The following is a 19,949-nucleotide window of genomic DNA, read 5'->3' as shown; positions in this document are numbered from 1 at the left end:
TGCCCAGTCTTCATCAATTATCAGGTGTTCAATTTTCACCAGGTATTCCTTGCTTTTCCATGTGATAACCACACATAAATCTGTATTGTTTAAACCTGGTTCAACGCATGTTCTCTATAAGAAAGTCATAAAACCTGTAACCAAACTCAAATTTGGGGAATAGGCAGCTCAGACAACTGTCTCCAGGTTTAAATCCTCAGTTTGACTCACTGAGTAAACTTCAACTTTGATTTTCCAATCAGGCTCTGACTTTTCAGTTCACAAGCGTTTATTGTAGTTTCTCTAAGTATGAAGCCCTAGTCAAATCACTCCTGCAACACCTGAGGTCCAACAGAAGCAGGCACATCCTTGGGAGCTGCCTAAGTCTACAAGGGAATCATCAGGTCTAGGGTGGGGAGACACAGAAATCTGCACTTTTATAGGAATACTCCCAGGCCATTGTTATGCATGCTGAACATTTAAGAACCCTTAGCCTTGCCCACTCATTGTCACAAATATAGGTACTATTTTTAGCTTTATTTTAGGGGAGAAAATTGAGATGGAGATACAGCTGCTAGCCTCAAACCTTAAGTGTTATCTCCTTTTGCTAAATGATCTAATACTTCAACGAGACCAGTAGTGAGTTTGAAAACTTGGCTCATTAGATTCAATCTGGCGAACCTGGGCAACTCACTGACATTTTGAATTTCAAGTTCTTCGCCTTAGGCAAAATACCATCACCTGAAGGTGACCTGGAGGGAGGGGCGGAGCGGGGCGGGGCGGTAGGACTTGGGAGGCAGGCGATCGACAATTCTGGCGCGCCGCTGCCTGTTGGATTGGCTCGAGCCTCGCGCGCCAGGCCTGTCCTGCTCCCGCGCGCTCCTGGGCCCGCCCCCGCCGCCATCTTGGCCTAGGAGGGAGCGGGCCGCACGCGTGAGTAAACATCCCGTGCCGGGAAAGTCGAGCTGTGGCTGCCGGCCGGTGTTTCGCTGCAGCAGCAGAGAGGACCCTGCCCCGGCCTTCGGACGTGGGGGTAAGTATGGAGCAGAGGGTGTTATGCCACCGGGGAGACTCAGCCTGTCGCAGCCTCTGCCCCCTCGCGGCGAGACATCTCGCGCCCCGAGCTTCTCCCGCCCCTCGCCGGTCTCCTCCCTCTGTTGAAAGCTGCCCGGGAAAGTGGTGGCGGGAGCGGGCCGGGCCCGAGCGCGGCGTGGGTCTGGGCGCGTGTTGCCGGCCGTGGGGGCAGGTGGGAGGTTGGGTTTGAGCGCCAGAGGCTCGCGGTGTGGACGCTGCGGGGTTGCGAGGCTGGCGCGGGTGTGCAGGTGTTAGGGCCGGCTCCGCGGTGGGCCGCCGCGGGGCTGATTCCGTCGGTCACTGGCTTTTCTTCTCTTCCGGTCCGGGCCTCAGGGTGGCCAACATGACGGCCCCGGGTCGGAGCCCCCTGGCGCCGCTGTTGGAGACGTTGGAGGACTCTTCCGCCTCCCCTGGAGAGCAGACTGACGCTTATTTGGCTTTGACCAGGTGAGGCTGGCTAGGGGTGGGGGGCGGGAGCACGGGCGTCCCGTGGGGTCTGCGGGGTGGAAGGAGGATGGCGGGTCGGGCGTGCTGAGTGTGACTTCTGCTCCGCTGGCAAGATGTGAGGTCGTCGGGGAGTCGGGGTCCGGGGCTGCGTGCTCGCCCCGGGTGCAGCGCCGAAGGTGGCTTTTCAGCGGGCAGCCTTTTCCTGTGTGTTGGAAGCGAGAGGCTTGAGAAGTTTGGGTGGTAAGTGGTTGAAAGGAGGAGTGGTTTTCAGCGTAAACCCCCGACGTACTGGGGAGGTGGAGCATCTCAGAGTTGTCTCTTTAATAGGTGCAGTAATTAAGCTCTATTATCGTTGTATAATGCTTCAAAATGTTTTTGTGGCAAACATTATAGAAGAATTTTATGGAGATCTAGTAATTGTTAGTGAACTTGTAGCTTGGGCAAGTGTGCCCGTCGTCAGTGAAACTTGTCAAAACTTTTACTTTGTAGATGCCAGAAGTTGTTTTGAGGGTTTTCATACCTATTTCTGATTCATGGGGCTTCGTTAGTGCAAAAATAAATTCTGAAATCATACAACCAGTCTTTAAAAAGTTAATGGAAAACGTAGTATGAATGGAAAACGTAGTATGAATAAGCTGTGCATGGGTTTCAAGTTTTTTGGCACCAAAATAAGTTTCTTTTAATTCTGTGTTTCACAAACATTTTGAAGTACTTTCATTGCTATATGTATTCTGTTACAAGGCTTAGCAATCTTTTAGAAGATTTTAGAAGGTTAGGTAAATTGGAGTATTTTAGGGAATGAGTATTGCTTCTACTGTTTGCATAAACTTGTGTTTTTTCTACTTTTAAAGTCGTATGACTGGAGAAGAAGGAAAAGAAGTCATTACAGAAGTTGAGAAAAAAATTCCTCGGTTGTACAAAGTTCTAAGGGTATGTATTTTTGGTAAATAGAGCTACATTTGGCTTCTAAAACTTTTAGTTGACTCGATTTTGAATCTAAAATACGCTAGTAGCAATAGGATTGACATGTCATACTGTTTATTGATTTACATATAAATTATCAGGTATTTTAATTATCTTACATGCTTTCTCTCATTTACTTCTCCATATCTCCATGAGCTTACACTTCAATCCCCACTTTGCAGATGAAGAGATTGGTTTAATTTTCCTGAAGTCACCAGTGGCCACTTGAATCCAAAACCTGTGCTCTTTCTTGAAAGCAGTGATCAGAGATTAAATAATCTGTTTTCTTTCCTTTTGGGAATGTACTTCTAAGTAAATGATTCTAAAATTATGATTGTCTTTGGTCTGTTCTGTAGATAGCATTCTTTTTTTTTCTCTTCATTCACATTCAGTTTTTGCCACTAGAGAACCGTTACTATGGTTATTCCTTGTTTATTGATAGGAGGGGATACAGCTTAACATCGAACTGAGGACTTGTGTTTTTTGTCCTTAGTTGACTACTCAGTGGCTTTGTAACTTCACGAACATCTCAGCTTAAGGTCCCTTGTTTTTGAGTGAAACTAAACCTCTAAGGTCTCTTGGAGCTCTTGTTTTTAAGATCCTGTTTTTGTGCTTTCAAATGTATTTTGTCAAAACATTGACTGTATGTTTTAGCATACATGGAAACATTTGAAGTACTTAAAGGTATTGCATACTCAGAAGTACTTCATAATCAACCTTCTTTAAGTTAAGAAACTTGTGTGGAAGTTCCATAAAAGTCTTAATTAATGTTAGTGACTTTTCCACTTTCTTCATTAACCTACTTCACATTCTAACAATATGTTTGTGATGAAGATACATACTTTCATGTATTTAATGTTTGTGGGCATAAAGGATCAGGAACCATATTATGTGCACTTTGCCCTTTCTGTAAATCGGGTTTGTAACTTAAATTCCTTATGAATTATTTGGAAGCATGTGGAAAGTTGGTAATATACCATTAACATAAGCTTTCCATTTGAATGAAACAATTTAAGACCTATGTTAAAGTAGAACGTATTTCAGTTTTGTTTGAATTCTGTTAGAATTGTCTTAAGGACCTGTAACATTTTAGAAAATGGGACGTAACACTATTAAGGAATAACTTTCAAGCAAATGTTTTAAAAGTTGATCCATATGTTGGGTTTACAGTAGTAGCTTTAAGTCTTAATTGTCTTCTGAACTGGTTGGTATACTCTTATACTGTAAAGTTTGATTTTTTTTTTTTTAATAATGAGATGTAAGAGGGGCACTCTGAAGGATTGTTCATATATCTGACCACTAACATTTGTTCCTGGTCAAGACTGGCAGTGGAGGGTTCATTGAATCCTTGGTCCAGAGAGATAGAGGATTTTGAAAATAAATCACTTTGACTAAATACAACTAGTTAGGAGTAAGAAGTTCTAGGGTTCTTTTGCACAGCAGGATGACTGTAGATAATGTTGTAGAAAACAGAGAAAATGAGATCTTTGGATGTGTTTTGCCTTAAATGTTTAAGGGGATATAATTAAACTACTGGATATTATATACCATATGCATATATGAAACCTCATATAATACACCATATATATGTATGGTTTTTATGTCATTTTTTTTTTTTTTCAAATAAAAAATTTGGAGAGGAAAGGTGACAGGTACAAGCAAATATTGAGGGATAAATGGAGAACCCATTTGACAGGTTTGGACATTCATAGCTTTTATATCTAGTATCAGTAAGACTTCAAATTCTGTTTACATGAGTTACATTCTTTTTCTTTTTTTCTTTTGAAAAAGTTTATTAACATTTTATGAAGCATTTGTTTTGAAGACTAAGTTTTGAAAGCCATGTAAACCAAACCGAGTAAAGTTTTGGAATGAACATCTCAAATCATTTTAATACCTTTTTCTCATGGGATGACAACAGCATTATAATACTTTCTTATTTTTTATTAACATTAGCTCTTTTCAGATTAGTAGTAGCAAGTTCTGAGTTCTAGTATAGGTTGTGTATCTCTTATTTGAAACATACTTGGGGCCAGAAGTATTTTGTTTTCTGGGTTTTTCTGAATTTTCTAGTTGCACAAGCATAATGAGATACCACAGGGATGGGAAGGGACCAAGCCTGAATATGAACTTCATTTAGGTTTTGTCAAGCTTTATGTACACAGCCTGAAGGCAGCAGGACACAGGGTGTGTGACACTGTCACGATGTCCGGCTTGAGACACTGTGTTGGCAATGACAAGGCTTCAGACTGTGCAGTGTTCAGGAGTTCAGATTAGGGATGCTCAAACTGTACTGTGCTAAGGCAAGAGAGAAACATAATACTTTCCATTTATTTTTAAATTTCCTATGAACTACTTTCTAGTAAAAAACTGTTTGGTATTAAGTGTTTTTATCTCAAATTCTAAAAGTAACCATGGCCCTCAGCTGAACTGTATGCTCCCGGGCTTTTCCATCTTAGGGACATTTACACAGTAAATGCCATTTCAGTCACTGAGCTCTTCCTCATCACTGAAATAGGTGCTTTTCTTTATCCTCGGCCGTCTTGAGTCATCGGATGTGGAGGGACCCCCTGGACCGGGTCTCCATTTTCTTTGTTGTTCTTCAATTTTGGCTTGCTGGAAGGCTATGGCCTGGCTGAGGCTGTCCAGGGCAGGGTCTTCACCTTCATCTTCACTTTCTTCTACTTTCTCAATTTCTTCTTCTGGTTCAGGAACTTTCTTTTTTTTCTTCTTTTCCTTCTTCTTTGGAGGTTCCCGTTCTCCAAGCATATTTTTAGGACAGGCATAACTTAAGTGTCCACTTTCCCCACATTCATAGCACTTGGATTTATCAAAGTAGTTCCGTCTTCGGATGAATTCGGCTGCTCTTCCATTGTCGATAGCAATGCTTGCTTTTATCACTCTACCGAATAACTGTTTGTTGTTTATCGCCCTGGTGCAGTTTTGTGCAGAATCTTTATCCAAAAACAAAATGAATGCAACCCCTTTACTCTTCCTGGTGTCTTTATCTTTCATTGTAGTAACCTTTACAACTTTGCCATACTTGGAAAATATCCTGTATAGGTCGTTGTTCGTCAGGGAGAAGGGCAGGTTGGAGACATACACTGTGCTTTTACTGGGGGCCAATCCACCACTCATTTCTTCAGACTGGGTGGCGGCGCGCGAGCCCCCGGCCCGGCCCGCTCACCCCCGACTCCTACTGCAGCTTTGCGGAGCCCCGTGCATCGCGGGCTACATTCTTTTTCTATAAAGAAGGAATTAAAATTTTTTTAAGTAGAAATAACATTTAAAACACATAGCACCTATTAGATTAGGCGTGGGGAACATCTTGCTTGTGGGCCATGTAAAGACTGCAAAATAATTTGATTTGGCCCTGCCAAGGCAACTGGAGGCAATGCTTGAAACTCAGTAAATTTATAATAGGCTGAATTTTGTTGATAATTTTGTATGACTCCTGGATGTTACACATATCCAGATGACCCTTGGTAGACGAAAGGTACCTGCTCCTGTGTTAGGTATTTAGTAAATGTCACATTCCAGTCTTTTCCCTTTGGCAGTCTTTGAACAGGAGGTGTCACTCCACTTGGAAAGCTCCGATGTCAGCTTCTGCATTTCAAACAATTGCTTCCCCTTGGTGGGATGGCCTTTACTCTTTTTATTTCCTGCCTGATAATTGTAGCATCTTTCATCTGTTGGCCTTTCCTTTGTTTTTACACACATAGGTGTTTTTTTCTTTTAATAAAAATGTTCTTTGATTTCTTTCTAGTTCCTCCTTTTCTGTGTTAAGCTTTCTATTTGGCCTTCTGATCTTACATCTTCTCTTGCACAACCACAGGCTTTGTTGATTGAATTAAAATATAGAGGACTTGCTTATGTATCAACTTAAGATTGCTAAGAATTGGTTCAAAATCATATTTACTTGTAACAAATGATTGTGTTTTTTATAGACTCATATTTCAAGTCCCAACTTGGAGCTGAGTAGTGCTGCTCTACAGGCCTTGGGGTTTTGCTTGTATAATCCTAAAGTTACCTCAGGATTATCAGGTAGATAAATTTGTTATCATTTAGTGTTTTAAGGCTTTAAAGTATACCTTGATATTGTTACAAGTACTGTTACCTTTAGTTTATTCTGAAAAACTTGTAGTAACTGCTTTTTGGAAAGATGCCTAAGACCAGTATCATCACACCTAAATATAGTTCTTACCCACTCTACAGGCCTCAATGTAGCAATTAGTAAATGAGTGCCATAGTAGAGTGTCTGGATTTGATTCCCAGCTCTGACTTCTGACTACAGCTTCCTGCTACTGCAGACCTTGGAAGATAGCTCAAGTAATTGGGTTCCTGCCATTTAAATGGTCGAACTGGATTGCCTTCCTGCCTTCCAACTCTGGCTGGCCATTGTGGGCATTTGGGAGAGTGAATCAGAGGATGGTTGTGCTCTAGCTTTGTCTCTCAATTTTTTTCCTGGAGGAAGAAGTTTCTGCTTATTTTTTTTATATGTAGAAGTGTTAGCAACATGAAATAACAGCGTTCATTTTGCAGCAGAGATGGAGGATTTTTATTTTTTAAGATTTGATTTATTTATGTATTTGAAAGGCAGAGTGGTAGAGAGAGGTCTTCAACCTGGTGGTTCACTCCCCAAATGGCTGCAATGGCCAGAGCTGTGCCGATCTGAAGCCGGGAGCCAGAAGCTTTCTCTGGGTCTCCCACGTGGGTGCAGGGGCCTTAAGGACTTGGGCCATCCTCCACTGCTTTCCCAGGCCATAGGAGAGAGCTAGATCAGAACTGGAACAGCTAGCACTTGAACTGGTGCCCATGTGGGAAGCCGGCACTTCAGATGGCAGCTTTACCCACTGTGCCACAGTGCTTGCCCTGAGATGGAGGCTATCTTGCCAAAAATTGTCTTCATTTTTTTTTATGCATACTGATACTTAGAGATACTTTAATTGCATAAAATCTGATTTGGAGTCCTGGTTCCCTGAATATACTCCTTCCACTCTGAACTGAGTTATGTGTTTTGGGAGGAAATTTGACATGCTCTGAGGATATAGATGAGATTTTGTTGATTGAAGAATATATTTTTATGTGCTTCTGTATTTTAAGATTTTGAAGATTGTAAATATTCTACATAATTAAGTTGCATTTAAAAACTAAAACTGCTTGCTTTACAGAGGCAAATATTCAGGAACTGCTTTCCAAATTAAATGATATTGTTAAGAGTTCGGACAAAAATGTACGTACCAGGGCACTTTGGGTCTTATCCAAGCAGACGTTTCCTACTGAACTTGTTGGCAGAGTGGTGAGTACATAGTTTATATGTCTTAACTACATGTGAAATAAACAGTTCAGGCTTATTTGATTTGTTTTTATTTTCTTCTTTCTTGTAGGTATCCAATATAATTGATTCATTAGAAATAGTATATAATAAAGGAGAGATACATTCTGCCATTGTTGATTTTGAAGCATTAAATGTTATCATAAGGTATGCATTTAGATGCTTGAAGATTTGGAAGAGTAAAAATTCAGAATTTACTTAACGGGGTCAAGTTTTGGGATTTAAGTGAGATAGTAAGAATACTTAGACTGAAAGAAAAAAGATAAGAGGATGGTAAAAAGATAAGAGGATGGATGATGTGCATAGGCCACCAGATCTACTTTTTTTAATTTGAAAGGCAGAGTTATTTATTTGAAAGGGAGAGTTAGAGAGGCAGAGAGAGAGAAGTCTTCCATCCACTGGTTCACTCCCCAGACGTCTGGAGCTGGGCCGATCCAAAGCCAGGAGCCTCTTTCAGTTTTTCCACATGGGTGCAGGGGCCCAAAGACTTGGGCCATCCTCCACTGCTTCCCAGGCCATAGTAGAGAGCTGGATTGGAATTGGAGCAGCCGGGACTCCAACCTGCACCCATGTGGGATACTGGCACTACAGGCGGCCCCACCAGATTTTTTTTTTTTAAGATTGATTGATTTATTTGAAAGTCAGAATTAGATGGAGAGAGAGATTTTCCATCTGCTGGTTCACTCCCCTGTGGGCCACAATGGCCAGGGCTGGGTCAGGCTGAAGCCAGGAGCTTCATCCATGTCTCTGAATGTGGATGCAGGGACCCAAGCACTGGGGCCATCCTCTGCAACTTTGCCAGGCAATAATAGCAGGGAGTTGGGTCAGAAGTGGAGCAGCTGGGACTTGAACTGGTGCCCAGATGGGATGCTGGTGCTACAGATAACAGCCTAACCTACTTTACCACAGTGCTGGGCCTAGCAGATTTATTTTTACCAGAACAGCCTTAAAGTAATGTCTTGAAGGCAGGCATTTGGTGCAGTGATTAGGGCATTGCTTGGGTTGCCTGTATCTCTTACTAAGAGTGCTTGGGTTGGAATCCTGGCTTTGCTCCAAATTCTGGCTTACTGTTAGAGCACACCCTGGGAGGCAGAGGTGATGGCTCAAGTACTTGGGTTTCTGCAGCCTACAAGGCAGACAGGAATTGAGTTTCCTGGCTTTGGCTGACCCAACCTCAGCCTATAGTAGCCATTTGGGGAATGACCCAGAGGATGGGCGATCTGTCTCCTTTTCAAATAAAATAAAAATAAAACAATTTTAACTCTTTGATTATTGTACCCGCTGATAACAGTTTTTAAAGATTATTTCTGCTAAAGTTTTTTGCAAGAGTTTAAAAATTACCATAAACTCCTTTTTTTTTTTTTTTTTTTTTTTTTTTGACAGGCAGAGTGGACAGTGAGAGAGAGAGACAGAGAGAGAAAGGTCTTCCTTTTGCCGTTGGTTCACCTTCCAATGGCCGCCGCTGCAGCCGGCGCACCGCGCTGATCCTGGCAGGAGCCAGGAGCCAGGTGCTTTTCCTGGTCTCCCATGGGGTGCAGGGCCCAAGCACCTGGGCCATCCTCCACTGCACTCCCTGGCCATAGCAGAGAGCTGGCCTGGAAGAGGGGCAACCGGGACAGAATCCGGCGCCCCAACCGGGACTAGAACCCGGTGTGCCGGCGCCGCAAGGTGGAGGATTAGCCTATTGAGCCACGGCGCCGGCCATAAACTCTTTTGTGGGCCATAAGGAAAGTTTAGGGAAGCAGTCACAGTGCCTACTAAGAAAAGAAAAATCACTTGTCTTCTAGGCATCTTTGCTTTTTACCAGATATGGTAACCACACAGACTCTTTCATCATTCTGCATTGTTTCTTCAGTTGTTGGGGTATTTGCTTTCACTTCTTAGCGTTTGGAAGTTCCTGTTGATTCCCCCGATTATATCATGATTCTTTGGAATCTCTCTCTCATAGTGTTGAATTTAATAGTGTAACAATTAGTATTTTACAGTTTATAGCCTGATGAAAGTGAATTTTCCTTGTTTAGAAAATTTATAGGAAAAAAGTATATAAATTAGCAAGCAAATTAGATGTTTCTTGCATGTATGTACACATGTATACTGAAACAAGTGGGCTGTACTGTATAAATTTCTAAACGTTTCCTATTGAGAGAAAGAGATGGGGAGTGGAAAGATTTCATCTGTTGCTTCACTTCCCAAATGCCCACAATAGTCAGGGCTGATTGAGGCCACAGCCAGGAGCCTGAAGTTCAATCCAAGTCTCCCAAGTAGGTGACAGGGACTCAAGTACTTGAGCCCATCACCTGTTGCCTCCTAGGTTATACGTTAGCAGGAAGCTGCATTGGAAGCAGAGAAGCAGATTCCATTCGGGACCGGTGCTATGTGTAGCTGGTTAGGCCGCCACCTGCAGTGCCGGCATCCCATATGAGTGCTGGTTTGAGTCCCGACTGCTCCACTTCGGATCCAGCTCTCTGCTGTGGCCTGGGAGGGCAGTGGAGGATGCCCAGGTCCTTGGGCCTCTGTACCCATGTGGGAGTTCTGGAGGAAGCTCCTGGCTCCTGGCTTCAGATTGGCGCAGCTCCAGCCGTTGTAGCCAATTGGGGAGTGAACCAGCGGATGGAAGATCCCCCCCCCCCCCAATTCTGACTTTCAAATAAATCTTAAAAAAAAAATTCCAGTCAGACCCTCCAGTGTGGAATGCAGGCTTCCCAAGTAGTGACTCAAGAACTGTACCAAACTCCTGCCCCTACTGTGTATAAATTTTTTTGAAGATTTATGTATTTTAAAGGTAGAGTTACAGGAAGATACGAAGATATTTTCCATCTGCTGGTTTGCTTCCCAGAAAGCCGCAATGGCCCAGGGCTGTGCTAGGCTGAGGCTAGGAGCCTAGAACTCCCTCTGGGTGTCTGATTTGGATGATAGAGACCCAAATGCTTGAGCCATCTTCCACTGCTTTCTAGATGCATTAGCAGGGAGGTGGATTTGAAGTGGAGCAGCTGGGACTCAAACCCTTACTCATACAGGATTCCAGCTTCTATGGGATGCTGGTGTCACAGGCAGCTCAACCTGTATCACATCGCTGGCTCCTTGTGCATATTTCTAGGTATTGTCTATTACCCTAGTACTTTAGGCTTAAAAAGTGAGGTCAAGTTAATTCATTTGTTTTTCTGTTACAGGCTAATTGAACAAGCCCCAGTTCAAATGGGAGAAGAATCAGTGAGATGGGCCAAACTAGTTATACCGTTAGTAGTTCATTCAGCACAAAAGGTACATCTACGGGGTGCAACTGCTTTGGAGATGGGAATGCCTTTGTTGCTCCAGAAGCAACAAGAAATAGCATCTATTACAGAGCAGCTTATGACTACTGTAAGTATTATTTTAAGTAGAGATTAAATTTTAGGCTTAGTATAGAACTTAAGATATTGTGGGCTCATTAGTATAATTGCACTGTGATGTATGAGTTTAGGTTTGAGTTAAAACAACCACTTAAGTGAGTGGAGACATTGCTCCTGTGTAACAGGAACAGAGCTCTGTTTATTTTCTTAAAGGTTTATTTATTTGAAAGGCAGAGTTACAGAGAACAGAGAGAAGTCTTCCATCCACTGGTTCACTCCCTAGATGGCAGCAACAGCCTGAGCTGCGTGGATCTGAAGCCAGGAGCCAGGAGCTTCTTCCTAGTCTCCCACATGAGTGCAGGGACATCTTCTGCTGTTTTCCAGGCCATAGCAGAGAGCTGGATGCGAAGTGGAGCAGCCGGGACTTGAACCGGTGCCCGTATAGGATGCCAGCACTGCAGGCGGCAGCTTTGCCCACTATGGTGCAGTGCTAACCTTTCTATTCCTTATTAATACCGTCTAGGCAGTTAACCCTAATGATGAATAGAAAAGATTATATTTCAGAAAAAGCAAGAGCTTTGAAATTGGGTTGTTACTCTATAATCCAGTAGAAATAAACTTATTTTATCTGTGGTTTCCTAGTTACTACTTGCCTCATGCTTTAGATTTTTCAACCTTTGTTCTTAGAATAGATTATTAAGTATCTGGTAATACAGTTTACTGTTCTAAGTATCATGAACATAGTAGATTTTAATTTATTTGAAAGGCTGGCACTGTGGCGTAGTAGGTAAAACTGCTGCCTGCAGCACTGGCATCCCATATGGGCACCAGTTCAAGCCCTGGCTGCTCCACTTGCAATCCAGCTCTCTGCTATGGCCTGGGAAAGCAATAGAAGATGGCCCGATTCCTTGGGCCCCTGCACTGACATAGGAGACCCAGAAGAAGCTCCTGGCTTCGGATTGGCTCAGCTCCAGCTCTTGCGGCTATCTGGAGAGTGAACCAGTGGATGGAAGACCTCTCTATCTTTGCCTCTACCTTTCTCTAATTCTGCCTTTCAAATAATTAAATCTTAAAAGTCAGTTGCAGAGGGAGGGAGAGTGATCTTTAATCCTGTGTTTAAACGCCAAATGGCTACCACAGCCAGGGCTGGGTCAGGCCAAAGCCAGGAGCTTCATCTGTGTCTCCTACATGGATACAGGGCCCTGAGGAGTTAGGCCATCTTATGCTGCTTTCCCAGGCACATTAGCAGGGAGTTGAATCAGAAGTGGAGCAGCCAGGTCTTGAACCTGTGCCTATATAGGATGCTGGTGCTGCAGGCTATATGGTGGTAGGGCTTTACCCACTACGCTACAGAGCCGGCCCCTGAGCTTGCTTTCAAGTGGGAAAGATGATAAAGTATATAATGTATTAAATGATGACTTCCAGATAGGAATGCAGAGGTAGTAAAGGATGGTTAAAAAATTGGATGTCTTAAGAATGATTTGATGGCAGTGTGGGAACTAGCTATGTGGATGATAGTTTAAACTCACTTCAGGCAAACAACCACAAGGACAAAAAGTCTCTGTTCTGCTCTGGTTGTGTATCTAGTTGATCTGTAGGGAACACCAAGCTGTATAACAGCTGTGGAGTGGAGGGTGAGAGGAGTAGATATTAGAACAGAAGACCCAATCGCATAGGACTCTGGGAACCGTTGTAAAGATGTAACTTTTACGTTAGGAATATGAAAAGCCATATTTCAATGTTTTGAGCCTGGGAGTGATACCTGCTGTCCTGGACTTTAAAGCATTCATTCTGGTGGTGGTATTGAAAATAGATGGTTGCTATTGAGCAGAAGTAGAGAGACTCATTGGGAGATAATGCAATAATCAGGGGAGGAGCCTTCAGGATTTTAAAACCTAGGACTTTGTTTTTTGAAATTCAGGAGGTCTCAGTAATGTTATTTTAATAACTTCAATGTCTTCATGAATTTTTATTTTGATAATTCATTTTTAGCTAAATATGAAACAAAACTCAAACTTTGAGATACCTATTTATGATGCTATTAATGTATTTTTGTAGCTACCAGGTTTTTATTTTTTGTTTAAGATTAATTATTTGAAAGGCAGAGTTATAGAGAGGCAGAGAGGGGGGAAGTCTTCCATCCACTGGTTGACTCCCCAGATGGCCGCAATGGGCGCAGCTGGGCTGATCCAAAGCCAGGAGCTTCTTCCAGGTCTCCCATGCGGGTGCAGGGGCCAAATACTTGGGGTCATCTTCTGATACTTTCCCAGGCCATAGTAGAGAGCTGGATCGGAAGTGGAGCAGCCAGGGCTTGAATCAGCACCCATCTGGGATGCTGACACTTCAGGCGGCAGCTTTACCCGCTGTGCCACAGCACCGGCCCCTGTAACTACTAGTTTGAGGAGTTAATATATTATTTTGGAACTATAGTTAATGATGTGTATGATCAAGTTTTTTGGGATAAGTGGTAGGAAAAACTGGATTGGTGAATGGTAAGGTGGCCAGATAAGTGATAAGACAAACTCAATAAATGTTAATGGTAGAACTTGAGTGTCTGTGTTCAAGTATTGTAAAATTTTTCAGATGTGTTATATACTTAAAAAATTTTCATGCTTTTTTGAGGAGGGCTATTTTGTTGGAAGTTATTTGTCTAAGAGAATTTTTGAAAATTATTTCTAGACTTCGATAGTGGACTTTTTTCTCATTCTATTTTATTTGGTAAATATTTTGCTTTTTGTAGAAATTATTCTCAGAACTCCAGAAGCTATTTATGAATAAAAATGAGACCTATGTATTAAAATTATGGCCTTTGTTTGTCAAACTTCTTGGAAAGGTAAGTGCCACAGTTAATCATCTGAGTTTTATGATGGACCCCCTCCCTTGTTTTTTTTCTTTTTCCCTTAAAGATTTATTTATTTGAAAGGCAGAGTCGGGAGAGGCTCTTATGTGCTGGTTCACTACACTTACGTCTGCAACAGCCAGGGATAGGGTACACCAAAACCAGGAACCAGAAACTCCATCTGGGTCTCCAGTGAGAGTGACAGGAATCCAAGTATTTAGGCTGTCAACTGCTGCCTCTCAAGCGTATTTAACAGGAGCTTCATCTAAAGCAGGGTAACCTGGACTCCAAGCTGGCATTCTCATATAGGGTATAAGCATCCCAGGCAGCAGCTTAACCTGCTAAATCACAACGTCTACCAGCTTTGTTTATGTTCTGTTGGACTATCACCATTCATGTTTGCTTTATTTACAAATTTGCCTACTGCTAAAAATCATTTGTAAATCCCAATTCAATTCTTACTGTTGCTGTCATTTCATATTTGTAAACATGGAGAGTGGCACAGAATTGTACTTTGAGGTCGAGGTCTCAATCTTAGGTCAAGGCAAGGTTATACTCTGCCTTTTTATTTCTCTGACCTTAAATAAGTGCTGTTTTCCAGGTCCATTTAGAATAGCATTCTCCACTCCTTGTCTGTGCTTTTCTTGATTGCGCTGCTTGAAATTCTGAGCATAAGACAAAAAACTGGTATTATCTTAACATGGAAAGATTATGATGTGCTCTTGAATGAAGAAAACAGTTATGTGCATTAAATTTTTGTTCTCACTGGAATTAGTTTTTTCTGTTGGCCATGAGTTTAATGTTAGGAATCAACTGTGTATGTGTATATATAAATATAATAAAATGAAGTGTCTTCCTAAATAGAAATCAGTAAAAAGGGTTATATGTTGAACAGTTGACCAAGCTGCTAGAACTAGAGACTCAAACCTAACCTTGTATTTCCTATAGGGCCAGTGGCTCAGTATTCAGTAATTCATTGATCAGAGTGAATATAAAGCTTAACTACCACAAATACTGAAACACATGTACATTCATTTCAATCTTAGTTTGTTGTTGTTTTTTTTTTTTTTTTAAAGTTAGCTTCCATCCATGAATTTGCTCCCAAATGTTCAAAATGGCCTGGCAGAAACCAGAGGAGGGACTGAACTACGTGAGGCATCACCTGTTGCCTCCAAGTGTGCAGTGGAAGAGAGTTGGAATCAAGAACTTTTTTGGGAGATACTGAATGCAGGCACTTCATTATTGGAGTGGGTATCAAGTGCTAGTCCAAACACACTAAATCTAAACCAGTTTTTTTTGGTGGGGGAAAGGGAGGAATACTACTCTTCTTAAAAATTCTGGTAAATACGTATAATTGTTTGAAAGAAAAGAGTTTACAGAGATTGGTCTTTCTATCCCCGGGTTCACTCCTCAAGTGGCCGCAATGGCCAGAGCTGAGCTGATCTGAAGCCAGGAGCCAGCAGCTGTTTCTGGGTCTCCCATGTAGGTGCAGGGGCAACCACTTGGGCGTGGGCCATCTTCTGCTTTCCCAGATGCATTAGCAGAGAACTGTATTTGAAGTGGAGCATTCAGGACTCAAACCAGTGCCCATATGGGATGCTGATGCTGCAGGCTGGGGCTTTAACCTGCTATGCCACAGCACCTGCCCCAAATAGATACAATTATATATTCATTCATTAACGCTTCTTATTAAATGGCCATGTAACTTAGTTGAAAGTCATTTGAATGTAAATTTTTGAAAGTTTATATATGGAATAGTTACTCTTGTTCTATGTGCCTGGGCTATTACCAAGGTGTTTTTTTTTTTTTTTTTTGACGGGCAGAGTTAGACAGTGAGAGACAGAGAAAGGTCTTCCTTCTGTTGGTTCATTCCCCAAATGGCCGCCACCACCGGCGTGCTGTGCCGATCTGAAGCCAGGAACCAGGTGCTTCTGGTCTCCCATGCGGGTGCAGGGCTCAAGGACCTGGGCCATCCTCCACTGCCTTCCCAGGCCACAGCAGAGAGCTGGACTGGAAGAGGAGCAGCCGGGACTAGAACCTGGTGCCCATATGGGATGCTGGTGCCGCAGGCGGAGGATTAACCAAGTGAACCACAGCACCCCCCCTCTTTTTTTTTTTTTTTTTTTTAAGATTTTCTTATTTATTTGAAAGGGTTAACAGGAGAGGCAGAAAGAGAGAGGTCTTCCATCTGCAGTTTCACTCCCCAGTTGGCCACAATGGCTGGAGCTGTGCCGATCTGGAGCCAGGAGCTTCCTCCAGGTTTTCCACACAGGTGCAGGGGCCCAAGGCCTTGCGCTGACTTCTACTGCTTTCCCAGGCCATAGCAGAGAGCTGGATCAGAGATGTATCAGGACTCAAACTGGCACCAATATGGGATGCTGGCAATGCAGGTGGTGGCTTTACCGGCTACACCACAGTGCTGGACCCACCATAAGTTTCAGTTACTTTTCATTTTGTACTAAATTTGGATATCAGTAATATAAGCCCTTTTTTAATTTTCAAATTTTTTTTCAATTTTCATGGCTCCTTGTAATTCCATGAGAATTTAAGGATCAACTTTTCTGTATTTGTGGAAGAGACTATTGGAATCTTGATGGAAACTATCTGTAGATGGCTTTGGGTAGTATTGACATTTTAACTGTTATCCACCAGAGTGAATGTCTTTCATTTTTGTGGTCTCTTAAACTATACAGCATTGCTAAATGAAGTTTGATCATACAGATCTTCCGCCTTTTGACTAGAAATGTTTTTGTTTTAAAGATCTATTTACTTGAAAGACAAAGGGACAGAGAGGGAGAGACAGGGAATCTTGCATCCTCTGGTTCACTCCCCAAATGTGCACAAAAGCTGGGGCTCGGCCAGGCTGAAGCCAGGAACACCATCCCTGTCTCCAATATGGGTGGCAGGGTAAAGCCCAAGTATTCCATCCATCTTCTGCCACCTTCCTAGGTGCATTAGTAGGAAACTGGATCAGAAGCAGAGTAGCCAGGACTTTTAATAGACTCTGATAATGGATGCTGTACCGTCTAGTTTGTATAGGTATACTTGATGTTGCCTCGACAAAATTTTTCAGACTGTCTCCATCAAGTAATGATAATCTGACTAATTGTTTAGATGTTTGATTGCTGGTGTTTAGAAACAGGGAATGTATTGATATTGTTTTCTGCAGTATTGCAGGATTTTTTAGCCCTATTGTATGGAATGTTATTTTTTAAAATCTATTCGAAAGAGTTAGAGGACGGGCAGAGAGAGGTCTTCCATCTGCTGGATGACTCCCCAAATGGCTGCCATTGCCACAACCAGGGCTGGGCCAAAGCTAAGGCTGGGCCATGTTGAAGCCAAGAGCTTCATCTGGGTTTCGTGTGGGTGCAGGGGCCGAAGGAATTGGGGCATCTTCCACTGCCTTCCCAGATGCATTAACAGGTAGCTGGATTTGAAGTGGAGCAACTGGAACTCGACAGGTGCCCACATGGGATGGCAGCACTTCAGACAGCAACTTTTACCTGCTGTACCATAGCGCTGGCCCCTGAACTTGTTCTGTTCTTTTTATTTTATTTTATTTTATTTTAAGATTTTACTTATTTGACAGGTAGAGTTACATACAGTGAGAGACGGAGAGAAGGATCTTCCATCCATTGGGTCACGCCCCAGATGGCCATAATGGCTGGAGCTGTGCCGACCCGAAGCCAGGAGCCAGGTGCTTCCTCCTGGACTCCCATGTGGGTGCAGGGGCCCAAGCACCTGGACCATCTTCCACTGCTTTCCCAGGCCACAGCAGAGAGCTGGACTGGAAGAGGAGCAACTGGAACTAGAACCATTGGCCCATATGGGATGCTGGCGCTGCAGCTGGAGGACTAACCTAGTGCGACAAGGCACCAGCCCCAGACTTGTTACTTTTTAATCCAATTTTTTTTGCTCTTCACATTCTGTTGAGGTTGTATGTGGTTTATAGCCTCTTAGGAGTGTGACTGTTTTTCTAGTGATGCATGTTTACTTGTTACCTATTTTGTGCTTTATTTCCTTGTGGTTTGATAATGCTCCCATTCCAGTCAGTTATGTTGTCGCACCCCCTCTTCGTGGAGGAACGACACAGGACCCTGCGCTGTTCTTTCGTCTGCTCGGCCCTCCCCGGGTTTGCTGCTGGTTCTTCCCGGGTTGGCTACTATCCCTTCCACCTCCGTGGAAGGGCGGTTCCCCCTGGCCACATTCCCCACTTCCACAGGGGAGCGGCACACCGCCGGCCGGCTTTCTCAGGGGCTGCACGGGTTCCCTTAGATGTTCCCCATAGATGTTCCCGGTGCATGCCGTCTCTCTCCTCCTTTATAGTCCTCCTCCGCCAATCCTAACTCGGCTGCCCACACGCCGAGTACGCCACTCTCCTCCAATCAGGAGCAAGTCCTACAGTTTATCAGTTGAACTGGAGGCAGCTGTGCGGAAGCTGTTTACTTCTCTCCCAACGCCACATTGTGGGAGAGCAGATGCATAGAATAAGTCTTAATTCGAGTAACTTAGTCTAGTCCGGATTGCTCCCCACAGATCCCCCTTTCTTTTTATTTTTGGCGTTGATACGCGCCTGTCTTCGGTGTCCCGCGGCACACACTCTGCTCTACTTGCTAGAGTTGCCACAGGCTCTTACAAGTCCTATCAGGCAAACCGAATCCGGGTCCTCTCTTCGCCATGTTGTGAGGAGGTTTTTAGGCGCTGATGCGTGCCTGTGTTCGGTGCCCTGCAGCGCATGCTCTGCTCTGCTAGAACTGCCTGCAGGTGCTTACAAAACCTATCAGGCAAACCGAATCCAAGCCTTCTCATTGCCGTATTGTGGGGGAGACTTATTAGTGTTGGTTTGTGCCTATCTTCGGTGACCTGCAGCTCATGCTTTGGTCGAGCTGCTTGCTGGTGCTTACCGCCTTAAATCAGGCAGACCGAATCCAAGCCTCCTAATTGTTGCATTGTGGGAAAGCCTTACTGATGTTAATTCGTGCCTGTCTTCGGTGACCTGCGGCGCATAAGCTGCTAGCCGCCGCAGGTGCTCATCGTGCTCATCGCCTCACTTAATCAGGCAGACCGAATCCAAGCTCTCACATTGCAGTGTTGTAGGGAGGCCTTTCTATTTCTCTATTTCTCTATCTCCGGGCATTCCTATTTCTCCCATTTTACTTCTGTCTGCCAACATTCCTATTTCTCTCACTTTACTTCTAAACTTCTGTTTCTCTTATCCCCGCAGCTTCCCGGCGCCTCGCACTGCCGGCAGCTTCACGGCTCCGCGCAGCTTCAGCCCGCGCCTCATCTGCGCGGCTCGGCTTTGCGCGGCTTGGCTTCTCGCGCTCCGCGGTCTCGCACTTAACCCTTTCGCGTCTGAACCACGGCCTCGCCAGCCCCGTTCCCTATCTATTCACGCCCCGTGCTCTCTCTGCACGCGGCGGCTTCCACGAGTAACACAGCGTAGCTTACGTGTCCGCCACTAGCATTCAATCTAAGTTCCCCGGGCTAGCCTGGCGAATTCAACCCAGCATACGTCTCCGCCCCACGGTTTGGCTTCCCGTCCTTTGCTCCCCGGGCTAATCAGACGGATCCCAACCTGGCTTGCGTTTCAGCTTCTGGTTTCAACTTTTCGCCCCCCATTCCCGGGCTAACTTGAGAATCCCAAAGTGGCTTTCGTATCCGCCTCGGCCTGCCCCCCGCGGCTTCAATTTCCCTAACATTTTTCTCTACCCGGTATGTTTCCCCAAGCTTTCCTCCAACAATACTCCTCCCTCATTTCTCCTGGCCTCTCCCCACAGTCCGCATCCGAGTCTGTTTGTTCTAGCTTTCACTTTCGCTTTCGACCTTAGAGATTTCTCCCAGCTTCCCCCCGTAGTCCATATCTGAGTCTATGCCTAGGCTTTCAATAGCTTCTTCCGGCACCCTTTTCGTCCGGCTTTTCCCTAGGCTGTTTGCTAGTCTCTCTCTCCGATATTTTCCCTAGTTCTTCCCGTTTCTTCCC

At 44.0% G+C, this 19,949-nt stretch overlaps 1 protein-coding gene and 1 pseudogene across 3 annotated transcripts in view; one reads left to right on the top strand and one right to left on the bottom strand.

The window, feature by feature from the left end:
- Positions 1-863: 863 nt before the first annotated feature.
- Positions 864-19,949, top strand: part of RIF1 (replication timing regulatory factor 1) — a 77,917-nt gene continuing 58,831 nt past the window's right edge. For 2 of the 3 annotated variants that reach the window (XM_008258579.4, XM_002712162.5), the window contains exons 1-8: positions 870-1,012; positions 1,387-1,500; positions 2,352-2,430; positions 6,411-6,507; positions 7,635-7,762; positions 7,851-7,945; positions 10,969-11,158; positions 13,868-13,960. In XM_008258579.4, coding sequence (XP_008256801.3) covers positions 1,397-1,500; positions 2,352-2,430; positions 6,411-6,507; positions 7,635-7,762; positions 7,851-7,945; positions 10,969-11,158; positions 13,868-13,960 — 786 coding nt within the window. In that variant the 5' untranslated portion in view covers positions 870-1,012; positions 1,387-1,396. Of the gene's footprint in view, positions 1,013-1,386; positions 1,501-2,351; positions 2,431-6,410; positions 6,508-7,634; positions 7,763-7,850; positions 7,946-10,968; positions 11,159-13,867; positions 13,961-19,949 lie in introns of all 3 variants that reach the window. The other variant, XM_008258578.4, reaches the window with a different exon arrangement.
- Positions 4,810-5,689, bottom strand: LOC100343207 (zinc finger CCHC-type and RNA-binding motif-containing protein 1 pseudogene; annotated as a pseudogene).

The sequence above is a fragment of the Oryctolagus cuniculus genome, chromosome 3 (assembly GCF_964237555.1).
Source record: "Oryctolagus cuniculus chromosome 3, mOryCun1.1, whole genome shotgun sequence".
NCBI classification, from domain to species: Eukaryota; Metazoa; Chordata; class Mammalia; order Lagomorpha; family Leporidae; genus Oryctolagus; species Oryctolagus cuniculus.
This window is presented reverse-complemented; position numbering and strand designations above follow the sequence as displayed.